This window comes from Euleptes europaea, chromosome 5, assembly GCF_029931775.1.
Source record: "Euleptes europaea isolate rEulEur1 chromosome 5, rEulEur1.hap1, whole genome shotgun sequence".
Classification (NCBI taxonomy): Eukaryota; Metazoa; Chordata; class Lepidosauria; order Squamata; family Sphaerodactylidae; genus Euleptes; species Euleptes europaea.
In genome coordinates this window covers 85505804-85522952 of record NC_079316.1, presented here as the reverse complement: position 1 = coordinate 85522952, position 17149 = coordinate 85505804, and the positions used below count along the sequence as shown (strand labels likewise).

Genomic DNA, 17149 nt, shown 5'->3' with positions numbered 1-17149 from the left:
TAATTATGAAAAGCAGTGGTGTCCAACTTGTGGAATGCATTCAGCCCATCAATATGCAATCGCTGGAATGAGACGGGACCAAACCAATGAAATATGGCCTAACTGCCATATATATCTAACCATGATTTACAATACAAATGTAAGCAGACATCCATCAGCTTAGAAGGGTATAACCCTGCCTACGATTGCACTGATGCCAATATTAAATTATTTTAGGGGTTTCTGAGTACCATTTTTGCCAGGACTGGAGCCTCAGCAACAATACAGCAACTTCATGAGCTGTCTCCTTCTACGTTCTCCCATCAACATATGGTAAATATGCCCCGACTGTTTGCAAGGCATCAAACTGTCCTCTGCTTGTTACTTAATCCACTGCCTATTCTATACATATACTTCAAGCCATGTTAGTAACACTTGCCGTCACCACGTTTTGTCCTACTCCCTGTGTTTTCAGCGGTCAGACTTTTTGATACAAAGAAAGAAAGAACATTTTCCTAGTTTGGGGTAATCCTAAAAATCCAGGAAAAAATATTTAGTGGCATTCTTGATTCCATCGTTATAGATCTTGGGGGATTTGCAGACCACAGTATAACTGCTGCTGCCACCACTGCTCCCATGGAGGATCAGAATGGTCATTCAAGATTTGGGTGTGTTTGGAGGTGCAGTAACGGTGAAATAGGCCTTGCTAAGCCATGGCACGACATGTCATAGCAGCACTAAACACCTAAGCCCAGATTTTTAAGAGGCCTGGTTATTTAGTGCTGAGGGGCCCCCTCCCCTCCAATTATTTCTGGATATAATTTTGTTCACTTAGCCCAAGAATCGAACATGTGTCTGGACACTGGCATTAGGGTTGCCAACCCCCAGGTACTAGCTGGAGATCTCCTGCTATTACAACTGATCTCCAACTGACAGAGATCAGTTCACCTGGAGAAAATGGCTGCTTTGGCAATTGGACTCTATGGCATTGAAGTCCTTCCCCTCCCCAAACCCTGCCCTCCTCAGGCTCCACCTCAAAAATCTCCAGATATTTCCCAAGCCGGAGCTGGCAAGCCTAACTGGGATGCTAATATCAGAAAAAGAGAAGACTCCAATACATATTAACCCAAACATTGCCTGTGTCTCGCTTCTGTGGCCAAGGGTCTCTTTTTCAAGAACAGAATGAGTTCTGCAGATCTTGTCACTAGCTAGGACTAAGTCGCTTTGAGGCCTAATACATCAATGAACAATAACACATCGTAATTTCTGCACTAGAAAAAAACGAATGTTGGAGAAAACGATAGCGGTACGTGCTTTCTTAAAAAAAGTAATTTAACGAAGAAATGGAAACCATAATTAAGCACCAGAAGCATGGGGGGAAATGACCCTAAAGACAGTTCTGAGTGAAAATACACAAGAAGGCCTTTAAAACCAACAACTGTAAACTTCAAACTTCTGCACCGGTAAAATTCAGCAACAGCAAGATGGATTTGCTTTTATTAGTTCTCTTCCTAAACCAATTTCTCCTGGGACTACAGTCCTGAATACTGCCTTTCAGGCAGAAGAACTATTTTATGGCTGTTATAAACCCGTTAGAGAAGGCTTTCTATAATGGAAGAAGAGACAGAGCCTTAACCACAGTGCAGTAAGCATGACACAGTAATATTTTGTTGCTGCTTGGAAGAAAAATGTCTGAGCACTCACCAGTTTGGCATAACCTCGATGATCTAGGATGAGGTTTTCTGGCTTGAGGTCCCTATAAATGATTCCTTTGGAATGCAGATAGGCAAAAGCTTCTACCACACATGCTGTATAAAATCTGGTTGTAGAATCTTCAAATGAACCTCTGTATGGGGGGGGGGGAAAGGATAATAAGATCTCCTAAGTTTTTTTCTTTTTCATTTTATTTAAAAACAGCTCAGGGAAAGGGACATGTGAGAGATTCCAAACAGATAATAGGAAGTATTTCTTCACACAGTGCATAGTAAACTGTGAAACTCCCTGCCCCAGGATGTGGTGATGGCTGCCAACCTGGGAGGCTTTAAGAAGGGAGTGAACATGTTCATGGAAGATTGGGCTATCCATGGCTATTAGTCAAAATGATTACTAGTCATGATGCACACCTATTCTCTCCAGGATCGGAGGAGCATGCCTATTATATTAGGTGCTGTGGAACACAGGCAGGATAATGCTGCTGCAGTTGTCTTGTTTGTGGGCTTCCTAGAGGCACCTGGTTGGCCACTGTGTGAACAGACGGCTGGACTTGATGGGTAGGGTTGCCAGGTCCCTCTTCACCACCGGTGGAGTTTTTTGGGCCGGAGCCTGAGGAGGGAGGGGTTTGGGGAGGAGAGGGACTTCAGTACCGGAGTCCAATTGCCAAAGCAGCAATTTTCTCCAGGGGAACTGATGTCTATCGGGTGATCAGTTGTAGCAGGAGATCTCCTGCTAGTACCTAATAGTACTAGTACCTGGAGGTTGGCAAACCTATTGATGGTCCTTGGCCTGATCCAGCATGGCCTTTCTTATGTTCTTATGTCCTTTCCCTTGCACTCCAGGAAATATGTGGGATGCACTGTCTGCTGTTCTGCCAGCCAGCAGATGAGAGTGTTAGAAGGAAAAGCACTTCCAACCCAGGCCCACCCCTTCACCTGGCCAGTAGGAAGGCCCACTGCTGGCAGTCAGGTGATCTATGGGTCTGGGCTGATATGATTTTTTTCCTTCAAAACCCCTCCCATCAGCTGGTAGTGGCAAGAACACCTGGAGTGATGGGGAGTAGAAGAAAAAGAGAGAAACTGAGGACTGAGGGGGAGAGAAAGTGGTGATGGGGGAGGGGAAGAAAAATGACAGTGGGATTATGGGGATAAAGAAGAGGGGATGAAGTGGGGCTGGGTGCATGGGTTGCCAACCTCCAAGTAACAGCTGGAGATCTCCTGCTATTACAACTGATCTCCAGCTGATAGAGATCAGATCACCTGGAGAAAATGGCTGCTTTGACAATTGGACTTTATGGCATTGAACTCCCTTCCCTCCCCAAACCCCGTCCTCCTCAGGCTCCGCCCCAAAAACCTCCCACCAGTGGCGAAGAGGGACCTGGCAACCCAAGATGTCCCCTTTACTGCAGGTTCTCACAGGTCTCCACTTATGTATATACATGTACCCTTTTGGCTGCATAATCATGCACGCATCTTCCTTTTCAGCTGGTATCAGCACAATGAAAGAGGCAGGAAGCTTTTATTAGCCCCCCCCCCCGCCAAAAAAACCCCCCACGAGGGATGCAAAGAGAGAAGCTTTTTAATAATTGCATCAACCTCACTGGCCATGTTAAGTCTTACAAACTGAAAGTCACAGTTCGAGCATTTTTAGCCCATGAAATCACCTGAAGGACTTGTCTTGTCAGGAGAGCATATTTCATATATTTAATGATCTGACTGTAGAAGCCCACCGGCTGCCAGAGAAAAGAGACCGTGAAACAACTGTAGGGTGACGATGGAATCATATTTCTCGGCTTGTTTGCTTAGTTGGGGGAAGCGTATGATTTTTCAGGCCACAAATAACTTGCCCACATGTTGCATTTTTTATTTTTATTTTGCCTAGTGGGAACAAAGTGGCTTATTGACACCACTGGTTTATAATGAGCATACTGCAAAGTCTGAAATAATTGCTGTCTATTGCCGTCAGCTGCCAAACTAGTGTTGGCTGTCAGGAACTAGAAATCGTAATCCTTCCTCTTATTTACAGTCAGAACCCTTAAGAATGACTTCATGATAATCAGCAACTAAAAATGCCTTAGAAACTGTTTATTGGCAAGCTATATTGGCTATACTGCATGCTTCCTTGACCTGTTTGGAGAAACATTTTCTTAATAAACTGCAGACTTGTTTAGAACCACCCTTCCGCTTTCACATCTCTAAATTCATTCCAGAGTAAACACTTTAAAGCAGAGCTGAAGCATAGAAAGCGTTACAACATATCAGTGATATATTAAATACAAATTAATAAATGATTATGGAATCATTAACAGCAGATGCCATTTAAATTATCTTCTGCGTTGTGTTTTACCAGTACGTACAATATACACATGGGATTCCAAACTGGAATTTTGTATAGATTCTGAGTTTCAGACACTGGCCAACATCTCTATTTCTAACTTAAAGCTGGTTAGCCAGTTAAAGATGTTTTTTAAAAAATTCTCGAGGTGAATGTAATTGCAATTAAACTTTTAACACCATCGTTGTTTCCAGCTATAACACTAACACACACCATTGAAGTAAAAGCTGAATAATATTCAAAGCTAGATGGCAGTAGATACCATAAGTATGATGAAAAGAACTATTTTTTTCAAAAGCTTCTGCAAATATTTTTTTTCTTTAAAGAAAAAAACGTAATTGTGAATTGGATTTTACTTAGCTGTTTTTAATGATTATCAAAGTCATGGAATTTGATTTAAAAAAACAAGAATAAAACATGCTTGTAAAAATCCCAAAGAAAAGTGACTATGCCAGTAACTTATATTGTAAAACTAACTCATTCCGAATAGTTACCTTTTCCCTTTTTGCATTGTCTTGCTGTACTATGACAACAGTTTCATGCTTACTAAACAATTGAGGTTGGATCCTGACTAATTTTTTCAATGGCAGACTAGGACTTTCCGGCTTCTCCCCTCCCACAGCAACTCGCTGATCCCCAAGAAATGTTACTCCTGGGCGACAGGGGACCCAGAGAAACAACATGGGAGGGTCTAAAGCACAGAGGGGAATCGGTGGGAATTGCCAGTTTAGCCGGGATCCAAACGATAATGTCTGTCTGATTTGGGCTATAACTGTTCCCTTTTGTTTCCATGACTTCTTCCTATGGCTATAAGTTTTGACACCCATTACCACTGACCAGGGATTTTGATCCCTCCCCACCAGAGAGAGGATTCGAAGACAGGGGATGAGGAGGCTGGGTTTAGGATTACCGCACATTCCTGAGCTCAGGAGGTGCGCAAGTGGCTGCGCTGGTGTCCGGGCCGCTTGCGCGGCCGAGAGTGGCACAGACGCTGGTGTTGGGGCGCTCATGCCAGCCTCCGTGTGCTGGCACAGCAAGTCCCCGTGCTGTCATCCCGGGGGCATTCCTGGGGCATTCTGGGTGGTGGTGCTGCCATTAGGCACCTTCGAGACCTCTTTCAGGCCAGGAATGCCCTCTCTCCAGCAACAGCGTTGCTGCACCAGGTTTTTCCTGGCACAGCCGTGCTGTTCTCAAAGGGGGAAAATGCCCCATTTTTTACTTTTTAAATTTAAAAAGGCTTTTTAAAGCCTTTCGGAGGCCAGGGAACCTCTTCCGAGGCACCACGGCGGCGCCTCAGCCACGCCGTCCCCAGCTGCCGAAAGGCTCAGGAATGGGCTGTCAGTTACTAAAGCAGTAATTCCTCTAGAGATTTTGCAGTAAGAATCCCAAGAAGCAGAGATGTCTCTTTCCCTTCCTCCTAGGGAAGTTGCCTTGTCCCATTCCTCGGACCTTTACTCTGCCCTGGAGCTACGTGCAGCAATGGAAAATCCTCTTCTACCACCATACCGAGTCCTGAGGCAGCAAGATGATCTCCAGCTCCCTCGAAAGACTTGCCTCTGGACTAGAATGCGTCCCTTTTAATTCCGGGCAGTGGTCTCTTGGGGGGGGGGGGCAAAGCATGACTCACATGCTCCTGCAGGCCTATTTCAGATCCCATTTGATCTCAGTTTAGTGGTACAAGAAGTTTCAGCCCCCTGCCTGCTGGCAATCTTGCACCAAGGCCTTTCAGAGATCAAGTGGGGTATTTTGAATGCTGGCCATATCTTACCGATCACCTAATTAAGGTCTTGATTGACTGCCTAGTTGACCACTCTGATGTCTTACCATCTTACTACCACACCTCTGCAGTGAGTGGCTTGAAACAGGAGCCCCGTAAACAGCCAGTGATTTATGCTCACTGACTGTTAATTTCATGCATGTATGTGTACACTATGCAATGCCTCATTACAGGACTACTCAATCAATCAGTACCTTTATTGGCATATTGTTTACAATAGCAATCTTATAAAGCAGACATCCAATAATGAAAATATACAACTAAATATACAACTACAGCCAAATAAAAACATTGCCCAAGGACACTACACTCAATTCCCACCCATAGCATAGAAAGTGCTCCCGGTTCTTCATTTAATTCTATCATTGAATCGGTATATCAACCTAATGGGAAATATTTTTTTAAAAAAAATTAGAAGAAGAGGAAAGTGTTTGTTCTGGGGGAAAATAATGTAGAAATAGTTAATCAAAAAGCATTCCCTGTGATGACACTCCTTCTTTGACACATGTAAAAACGCTTAAAAACCTCTACTGCAGGGAGACAACCATGGCGTTAAGTGACCCAATGGGGGAGTGTGAAAAATCAGCAGTCACCTGCTAAATTCCCATAAGAAGGGGAGCTCAGACAAAATGCTCTGAATAGCTTCCCCCATTAAAAAAAATGCTTATCCGTATGGGGGGACGAGGCATGGAAGACACAAGAAAACAGGGTGTTCATTAGACATATTTAATCCTTTTGCTGTATTGCTATTCACATCATGGCAGCAAAAACATTATTAGAAAATTGATGTGGGGGGCAAACATGAAACAATTATTAAAAATGGCATCCAGGGGAGTTGACGGGAGGGTGTGGAGGAAGGCTGGCCTAAGGAGGAGTGAGAGAGGAGTGGGAGGGGAAACCAGAGTGGGGGCGGTCGGGGGGGGCATGGACAGAGAATCCCAAAGTAATTACTATCACGACTCTTGCCACATTTTCCTTTGCTATGGGGCTGGGACAAAGTTGAAATTCGTGATAAAACAGGTTCCTGGAAAAGCAGGACAAATGTGCGGCGGCTGTGATGTGACCCTGGAAGGAGGCAAACTTCATGCATAACTCAAAAAAAGCCACGGGGCAGTCCCGCTGGGATTGCGTGACTAATAACCAAGCATAAATGGCCAAGGACTCCCAGCTGAATGTCTGAACTGCCTTCAACAAAAAGTGCTATGTTTGAAATGACGCCAGGTGATATGAATAATTCCTCTGTGGTTACAGATCTGTGATAGCTGCTCCCTGGCTCTCTGTCTGAAACTGGGCAACCAAATAAAACATAAAATCATGTAAATATAGCCATAAAACAATCCTTTCAAAATCTAGACCCCCTGCTTGGCAAATATAAAAAATAACTACAATAACAATAACTAGAATGGTAACCCTTATACAAATCATAGTGAAACCTAGTGGCGTAAGCATGAGGGATTAAGAGCCCTCAAGAGGCTTTCTGAAAATGAAAATGTTTTTCGCAATCCATCTAAAATGTGTCAGGGAACAAACATGGTGATCATTCATCCTATGCATGAGCAGCATGTATGTATCAACCAGCCCTCCGTCACATTCTAATTATATAAAAAACACTTTGGTATTAAGCCCCGATTAACTACGTGGGGCTCTCTCTGGATTTTTCTGCACCAGGTTTTTGCTCCATTTTGGTTTCTTAATGGTGTAATCCTCCCTTCCATACACAGTATCATTTGCCTGGTTGTTGCTCTCCTGGTTTCCTTTGAGTTTTTCCACTGTTTTTTCAGACTACTTTTGTGTGGTGTAAGTTTGGGGGCGGGGGGGGGGGGACGTTGCCACTAAGAAGCCAAACCCAGGGCTGGCATCACCATAGCCTGAGGCGGGGCAGCTGCTGGGGCCCTGAGGCTGGGCTCACTGCTGCCAGAAACCCCCTGCCCTCTCACTTGCTAGTGTTCTATCACCCATGCTCCTTGCTGCATGCACTGGCCAGTGCCTCTGGGGAAAGGTCTGCAGGCAGCTGTGAACATGGACAGTGAGAGTGCTTGTGAGCAGACAAGGGAAGGACACACAATCAAATGGGAGGCATGCAGGTGGGAGGGGCCTGGAGACCAAGTCCTATGAGGAAAGGCTGAAGGAGCTGGGTATGTTTAGCCTGAAGAGGAGAAGACTGAGAGGGGATAGGATAACCATCTTCAAGTACTTGAAGGGTTGTCATAGGAGGGTGCCGAGGCGTTTTCTGTTGCCCCAGAAGGTCGGACCAGAACCAACGGATTGAAATTAAACCAAAAGAATTTCCGTCTAGACATTAGGAAGAATTTTCTAACAGTTAGAGCGGTTCCTCAGTGGAACAAGCTTCCTCGGGAGGTGGTGGGCTCTCCTTCCCTGGAGGTTTTTAAGCAGAGGCGAGACGGCCATCTGTCAGCAATGCTGATTCTATGACCTTAGGCGGGAGGGCATGAGAGGGAGGGCATCTTGGCCATCTTCTGGGCATGGAGTAGGGCATCGCTGGGGTGTGTGGGGGAAGGCAGTTGTGAATTTCCTGCATTGTGCAGGGGGGTTGGACTAGATGACCCTTCCAACTCTATGATTCTATGGAGTGCCCTAGAGTAGGCAGAGGAGGGGAGGGGAATGGGCCCTTGGAACTCTCTGCTCATGCCCCCACCCCCAAAGCCTGTAACAGACCCTGCTGGTGGCTTTCAGTTCTGAGCTGTATTTGATATTTTTAGTTCATTCCCACAAGGGCTTTGAACTTTTGTCCTTCAAACAGCAGCTGCCCCACTTCTCTAATGTCACATAGGCCTTTTATGCAGGGGCGTTTCTCCGTGGTCACCCCCGCCGACTGCTTGGGGCTTCCTTTGATTATGCATGCCTTATCTGCCCGTCAGAGGTCGCTTCGCTCTCCCCATGTGTTTTGTGGTCACCCCCGCCGACTGCTTCGGGGCTTCCTTTGATTATGCATGCCTTATCTGCCCGTCAGAGGTCGCTTCGCTCTCCCCACGTGTTTTGTCCGCATTTTCCAGATTATTTCTAAAACAGAATCCGGAAAACACGGGCAAAACATGCGAGGAGAGCGGAGCGACCTCTGACGGGCGGAAAAGGCATGCATAATCAAAAGGAAGCCCCAAAGCACTCGGCAGGGGTGACTACGGGGAAACATCCCTGCATAAAAGGCTATCGCAAACCGCTTCTGAAACTGAGAGGTATTTCAAAAGCAGTTTACTTTTATGATACGGCATGAAGGACTTCTGTTCAAAGTAAAAAAAAAAAAAAATCCATAGGGTGCATAAATACAATCTAGAGTTGTCTGATCCAGGTTGGGAAACTGCTGGAGATTTGGAGCCAGAGCCAGGGGAAGACAGGAACCTCACTGGAGTACATTGAAAAACACATCCACATGGCACCTGCCTTCATTCCTGGTCAGGTGCTCTACCTACTGGCATCATCCAATTCTCATTTTGGGCCCAGTGTGCTGATCAAAAACCCTGCACAACAGAGCTCCTAGGGAACTGGGTAAATGTTTCTGGAAACCTGGGGGAACACCCAAATTTGCAGAAAAATCTTAGAAGATGGGGGAAATGCACAAGCTCAGGATGCCATATATGGGCTACTCTCAGGTTAGGCCAAAGGATGCGTGGAGCCAAAACAGACCCATTTGTTTTACGGGCTATGTGCCATGTTAATAAACGACTGACCCATTTGTCTCTTAACCCAGGATTTGACTCAGGTCTCTTTCCATTATGCAGGTGCCCCCACACAGAAGATAAATCGTGCCGACTGCCCAGCATGTACAAGTGCCACAGCTGCCTCCATCAGCCATGTGGACAGAGTGCAACATCTTGTGTTGAAACCCTCAGGACACAAAAGACGGCAGCGATTAGGTGTGCTGTATGAATGCGGAACATTTTCCAAAACAAGCCTTGTACAGGTGAATCCTGAGAGACCCAGAATGAGCAAGGAAAGGGTTTAGTATTTAAAAGCAATAAATAAATAAATAAATAAGCAAGATCTTCAAACACAAACAATGGAGGATCAATGAAAAGAAGGTAATTGCAGGCTCCTAATCCAGTGGTGCTCTGACCTGGATGGCCCAGGCTAGCCTGATCTTGTCAGATCTCAGAAGCTAAGCAGGGTCAGCCCTGGTTAGTATTTGGATGGGAGACCACCAAGGAAGTCCAGGGTTGCTGTGCAGAGGAAGGCACTGGCAAACCACCTCTGTTAGTCTCTTGCCTTGAAAACCCCATAAGGGGTCTCCACAAGTCGGCTGCGACTTGATGGCACTTTACACACACACAATCGAGTGGTATCATGGTAGGTGATGCGTCTTTTCACGCTGCATGATGAGATGACTCCTGTGCCTTTGAAAAGACATGCAAATGTTTAATCGGAATGAGTAATGCATGCATTTGGTTCCCAGCCAGAGCCCAGAACTTCACATCTTTAGGAAGGAATTTAGAATTCACAAAGTCTAGTTGAAAAGGATGCAGATTGACCATGTGACCTTTCTGCATGTCATATGAATTTCAGTTCACGTGAAGAAGTGAAAGCTCTTACCTGTCCCTGAGAATTGTCCAAAGCTCTCCTCCTAAACACGCTTCCATCAACATATATAAATATTTGCTGTCCTTGAATGTCCTGTATAGCCTATAATGAAGGGCAGAAGAAAAACAGTCATGAGAGTGCTGTGGGATATTAAAACCATATAATCTCAGTGTAGCAGAATCGTTCCTGGATGAAAATTTACCACAATGAATGTACCACATTAAAGGGGGAGTGCTATTCTCCAGAGATCCTTGCAATAACACCAGTTAGCCAAATCTGGTGCATGCAGTGGTAATCTTCCTTGACAGAGAAGCGGACCTCTGGTCTGATGCAACGTAGGCAGTTGTGTTCTAATGCTTATTGATTTTGTTTGCAGCATTTTTATACCACTTATCATTGATCTAATCTTCAAAGTGGTTTACAACGTAATACTAAAACCAGTGAAATCAGCGGCAAATCAAGAACCAACAGATAGACCACAGCAAGATTTTTGTCTCAATATGGATCAATTTTAATAAACAGCGGGCCTGGCAGAACAGAAATATTTTTTCTCTTTGTCTCAAAGCAGGCAAATGATGATGCCAATCAAACTTTCTTGGGGAAGATGCTCCACTAAAAAGGGGCAACCACTGAAAAGGCCCTGCTCTGATTGTGTCCATAAAAGACAGTACCTTGAACAAGGGCCTCACAGATTCTGTTCAAGCATGGTGTGTTGTCACATGCAGCACAACAGTGCTACTCAAAGATGATTGTCAGATCTATTCATAGTCCAGTAAAGGTCTTTTGTCCCATATAAGCCAGTCTAAAGCTAGAACAACCCTTCTTTTTCTTTACTGCAGATGGAGTCTTACATGTTTGAATCTTCCTCCAAGGGGGAAAAACCTTCCCTAGTTATAGAATAATAGCATGTCAGAAGAAAAAGTTCTATGCTAACCTACTATTTGAGAACTAAGCGCAAGGCCTTTTTCTATGGGACACAATTCAGACTTTTGATTCTCCCACTTGTAGTCCAGTATAGTACAGCCCAGAAAAAAGTGGTATCATGATTTTGCTGCATGCATAGATTGGTTCCAGCTGCCTAGATGGGATCTGTATCATACTTTGTGTCATATCTGAATTATTTCAGAGTAACAGAAACTACAGTTTGTAATGTTTACAGCATCGTATTTGCTGAAAGGGCAGACATTTTTTTATTGTTTAGCTTGGGAGGGAGTGAACAACATCTAGCTGAGTGTCCGTCTCTTTCCTGTTTGCAGGTAAGATAAGTCTGGGTGTGGCTAGAGGTACAAGCCCTTGGGCATGAGCCAAAAGGCTCTTAGCCCTTGGCTCTTTGCCTAAGGCTTGCAGCCATGACAACCTGCCCAGCGAATGAGGGCCCACCAAGGGTGTGCATTTTGTTTTGTTGCCTTCCTTGTTTGATTCTTTTATCACATTGTTTAATTTAGAAATTTCTGTAAGCTGCTTTGGGTACCCCTTCGAGAATTCAGGGAGCATAGAAATGCCTAAATAAATACTTTGCAAGTAGGGTTGCCAGGTCCCTCTTCAGCACTGGCGGGAGGTTTTTGGGGCAGAGCCTGAGGAGGGTGGGGTTTGGGGAGGGGAGGGACTTCAATGCCATAGAGTCCAATGGTCAAAGTGGCCATTTTCTCCATGTGAACTGATATATATCGGCGGGAGATAAGTTACAATAGCAGATCTCCAGCTAGTACCTGGAGGTTGGCAACCCTATCTGCAAGACTGTTTTGGTGAGAAGGCAAATGCTTTCTACCCTATTCCTTTTAATAAATACACAATTTATCCTTCACAGAGCTGTAAGCAGATGTGCTTTCTTTTCTTTCAGCACGTTCAAAGTGCTGCTAAAAATGGCAAAAGTATTTTTTCTAAATCTATTTCATAGGTTTGTTTGTTTTTCTTCAAACGCCCACTACCATCTGGATATTTACCCAAAGGATGAATATCGTAGGAAGATCCATGTAATGAGTCAGCTGGGAGCAGGAGACATGCTTCTTACATGCCCTGCATTCCACGGCAGACTTGACCTCAGGTCTGCAACAAATTCCAAGGTTTCTATTGCACTTGGCAGAAAAGTTCCCTTTCTGGAAAAATGTTTTAAGGGCTCTAAGGTGTGGCATCTGGAGAAGGTACTTTTGCAGACCATTTCTCAGCTTTTTTGAGTTAGATAATTCCTGTGACTGATCAGATGACCATTCATTAGTTATTGGCTCAGAATGGTCAGTTCATGTGGGTGCTATCACTGTTATAAGATGGTCCCCTGATAAGAAGTTGGTTTTTATATGCCGACTTTCTCTACCACTTAAGGAAGAATCAAACCGGCTTACAATCGCCTTCCCTTCCCTTCCCCTCCCCACAACAGACACCCTGTGAGGTAGGTGGGGCTGAGACAGAGAGAACTGTGACCAGCCCAAGGTCACCCAGCTGGCTTCATGTGTAGGAGTGGGGAAACCAACTTGGTTCACCAGATTAGTGTCCACCGCTCACGTGGAGGCATGGGGAATCAAACACAGTTCTCCAGATTAGAGTCCACTGCTCCAAACCACCGCTCTTAACCACTACACCACGCTGGCTCTGTCAAGTAGAAGATGGAGAGGGGAAGTATGTGTACTTAAGAAGACATGGATGGTTCTAGAAAGACAGAGGGTGAGGCAGGCAGAGGCTGCTGGGCATTGCCCAAAGCACCCTGGGTATTCCCTCTCTGTGCTGGGATCTGAAGTGGGATGGCTGCCTTGCAGGAATACTCTTTGCTTCCGCCTGTGATCTGATCCACTTGTACATCTGCAAATACAGCAAATATTACAAAAGAAGACACACAAGTCTCCAGTCCTCTCTCATCCAAAGGCTACCAACCCAGGTAGCTCTGCTTCCGGAAATTTTCATTGCCCACATAAGCAGGGGTCATGTAAGAATGCTGCAATTACCTTGCTTAAAATTGCTTTGCTAGAGGAGTTTGCAATTTTGATAACTGCCCGAACAATAACAGAATAATCTTCCCCTGCAACATTAGTATTTCATATTATGCCAATAAAGGTCTGTCTATCTGTCTGTCATCAGTATTTCATACCTCCTCAATATAAGGTTTATATAATCAGTGGCAGGAATGGCCTAAAGGAGAATAAAAAGACAACCGACTGCAGATGCAGAAATCAGTATTGTTATAAGCCACCTAGATGATCTTTTGGTGGAAAGATAAGGTAAAAACCATACATATGTACATGTGTGTTAATCTGATTAATAATATATATATATATATATATATATATATATATATATATATATATATATATATAATATACACTTCATAACTGGGAGTTAGCTATTCAATCCCATCATGGAGGAACAGGGAATGATTTAATGTGACCTTATGGAGTACGAGGACATGCTCACAGGAGTAGTTGAATATGAACATGTGGTTTGGTTTTGCTCACTGGATGCAGGTATTTCACGAGGCAGAAACCAAAAGCATTTTTTATGCAGTGTGTGTATTTGATAGCCATCTGTAATATTATCTTCAAGTCAGAAAGGTGACATACATTCATATACAGAGGCGAATCTCTCTCGATAGATTGATAGGGGAGGATTTCCATCTTCCTTACACACACACTCATTACACTTCCCCACATTCACGTGTCCCCCAGTGTCTATGCCTGCGTTGTCTCCTCTGCTTTTGAGCTGCCCTCAAAGTCACATTACTTGCGCCAATACATTAAGATCCCATTGTTAATAATTACAGCCCCAGCACAGTGGCGGCATCCCCACTCAACGCCTTGGAGCTAAAAAGTGAACTATAGTGTTTAAACCAGATGAGAAATAACCTGTGTACCAATTTTGTCTGCTCTCGTAAGAGAGGGGCGGAGAAGTGAGATGCATGCTGCTGCACACAGGGAAGTGGGTTTAAGCGAGGGAAATGACGGTACCTCACAATAAAATCTGAGTGCGCCCCTTGCATGATCTGCTTCTCTGAGCGTATGTGCTCCTGTTGCCTTGTGTCTACTATGTGGCGTTTCTTTAGTATCTTCATTGCAAACGTTTTTGATTCATCACTTTTCAACTGGACCTTTGGTAAAACAAAAAAATCAGATTAACTGGCATCAGTGGGTGTAAGAAATTTAAAATACAACTCAGACCTTTGAAATATAACTGAAGATAAAACTGAATGCTATTTCTTTTAAAATGAAGAATCCATCAAACCACAAATATAACAAAACAACATGCTAATAAGCAAAACTTTTAGAGTTCTAAATACTAATATTTGGTCCCCAAATACTACCTTATCGGAAGGAATGACAGGTGATCCATTCTACCAACATTCCTTGCTCAAGCTGTGTTTGTGTCCCCAAACACTCTCAAGTTTCAGGTCTTTTTGCCACCACTAGCCTAATGTCTCCTTGCTTGGATACCTTCTGCCACTGATAAATTCTTCAGTTCACCATTCTATCCTCTACATGAAGTGGACTGGCTTCTCCATTAACTTGCACACGTTGAACAGACATTAAAATAAATCTTCAGGGGGGGAAAAACTGTAGTGCCTACAACTTTGAGGGACACAACTGAAAGATGTAACCCTTCCACTCTTTCTCACAAATTAGACCAATCAAAATTTCTCTCAAATCTGATCAATCACATCTTTTATACCAAAGTAATGCAAGATACAAGGATGTAAAACACACAAAAAAATACCCTGCTTTGGATCAACAACATATAATTCTGATCTGATTCCTGGAATGAATCCAAAAGTTGTTTTTATTGATTGATTGATTGATTGATTGATTGATTTTCTATTTGTAGCCCACCCTAGGCCAGGTTCCTCTTCAACACTGGCGGGAGGTTTTGGGGGTGGAGCCTGAGGAAGGTACAGTTTGGGGAGGGGAGGGACTTCTATGCGGTAGAGTCCAATTGCCAAAGTGGCCATTTTCTCCAGGTGAACTTATCTCTATCAGCTGGAGATCAGTTGTAATAGCACGTGATCTCCTGCTACTACCTGGAGGTTGGCTACCCTAACAATAAAGTCATGATACACATGAATCAGTAAGATATAAAAAACAATTTAAAACAATCCCATATATTAATCAATGTATAGTTAAAACAAGTGGTGCTCAATATTAGAGCAAAGAGCCATTGTGGGCCTGAAAGAACAGTCAGGGCCCCCAGATTTCAGTTGTTAGCAGCATGGGGGAGTGGGGGGGAAGCCATCTCTGTTGAAAAACCGTAGGTGCCCGCAACTATAGGTCTGGTGGAATATCTCCATTTTACAGGCCCTGCAGAATTCTTTGAGATCCCACAGGGCCCTGGTCTCGCTGGAAAGGGAGTTCCACCAGGCCGGGGCCAGGGCCGAAAAAGTCCTGCCCCAAGTTGGGCCGGGGACCACCAGTAAATTGTTGTTAGCAGAGATTAATGCTCTCTGGGGCGGGGTGTACGTTCCAGGAGACACAGTCCCACAGATATGATGGTCCCAGACCGTGTAAAGCTTTTGAACAAGATTTGCTGGAAGAGAGGTTCCCCCCCACACACACACACACACAACGCAGCATGTTTTTCCCTCACTCTTCACCAGGCATTGGACTGATATGCTTATCAGTGATATGAATGCTAATTCAGTTGTCTAGCTTGCATCTGTTCCTATGCTTCACTGAAGCTGTCTGCCTTTTTTAATGCTCCACTTGAAGTTTATTGATTTAAATGTTCCCTCTTTGCTTTAGTTTTTTTTTAAATCAACTTAAAAAAAACCTTGAAAAGCATTTCTAGGGCATGAGTGGCTTTGATGACACAGGTGCCAGACAATCAGCCCTGTGCACAGCCAGCTTTTGCTGCAAATGAGCTTAATCATAGATAGGAAACGGTTCGTTTGATAGCAGCACAATGATGTGCTGCCCGAGCAGCTAACTTGCTCAAATAATGTACATCTGTGTGCAGACACAAACAAAACAAACAGTGATTTGTTTAAGAACTCTAGGTTTGGGAGTGACTGACATCAGCAACCTGCAGCCAAGAAAGGAGACTTTCAATTTTCTTGCAATCACCACTGAGAGACAATTTTGTCACTTTTCATATTATTCTCCAAAATGTCCTGTCCTTAACAGCCTTGCTTTGATCTTGAGGCATGTGGCTTCCTTTATAGAGTCAATCCATCTCTTGTTGGGTCTTCCTCTTTTCCTGCTGCCTTCCATTTTTCCTAGCCTGATTGTCTTTCCAGTGAATCTTGTCTTCCCATAATGACCAAAGTACAACAGCCTCAGTTTAGTAAAACCCCGATTTGGTTTTTTGGCAGTCCACAGTATCCGTAACACTCTCCTCCATCACCACATTTCAAGGGTATCTACTTTCTTCCTATCAGCTTTCTTCATTGTTCAGCTTTTACACCCATACATAGTAATAGGGAATACTATGGCATGAATAGTATTCTGCCTAGATTTCTTTGTTGGTTCAGTCAGCATATCTTTCATTAGGTGTAAACCACAGCAATTGAACAGTGTGGTAATTAAGACAAGGATGAAGTAAGATGCACTAAAAGATTAAAGGAAACGGAGGCAAGAAGCCAGTGTTCATTGCTAGCTTTGTGTTTTAGACAAGCAGCTCCGTTATACAGCTTTAAAATATAGAACTCAAATGCTTTTTTAAATAAAAAAGACATAAAGATATAGCATTTTTATTATCTTTTTAAAATGAAGAGATCTAATTTCTACCATCAAAAATGAACCCAAGCTGGCCTTGGGCTAATAGGATCTTGGTTAAATTTGTAACGGAGTTAATGAAAGGGAAGACTTCTATTGCTCACCATTACATTTATTAGAAATATTA

At 43.9% G+C, this 17149-nt stretch overlaps 1 protein-coding gene across 4 annotated transcripts in view; it reads right to left on the bottom strand.

Annotated features, from left to right (window-relative positions):
• Window positions 1-17149, bottom strand: part of PRKG1 (protein kinase cGMP-dependent 1) — a 918924-nt gene that overhangs the window by 11926 nt on the left and 889849 nt on the right. For all 4 annotated transcript variants that reach the window (XM_056850022.1, XM_056850021.1, XM_056850023.1 and 1 more), the window contains 3 exons: window positions 14269-14408; window positions 10349-10438; window positions 1684-1825 (listed from right to left, as the gene is read on the bottom strand). In XM_056850022.1, the coding sequence (XP_056706000.1) occupies window positions 1684-1825; window positions 10349-10438; window positions 14269-14408 (372 nt within the window). The remainder of the gene's footprint in view (window positions 1-1683; window positions 1826-10348; window positions 10439-14268; window positions 14409-17149) is intronic.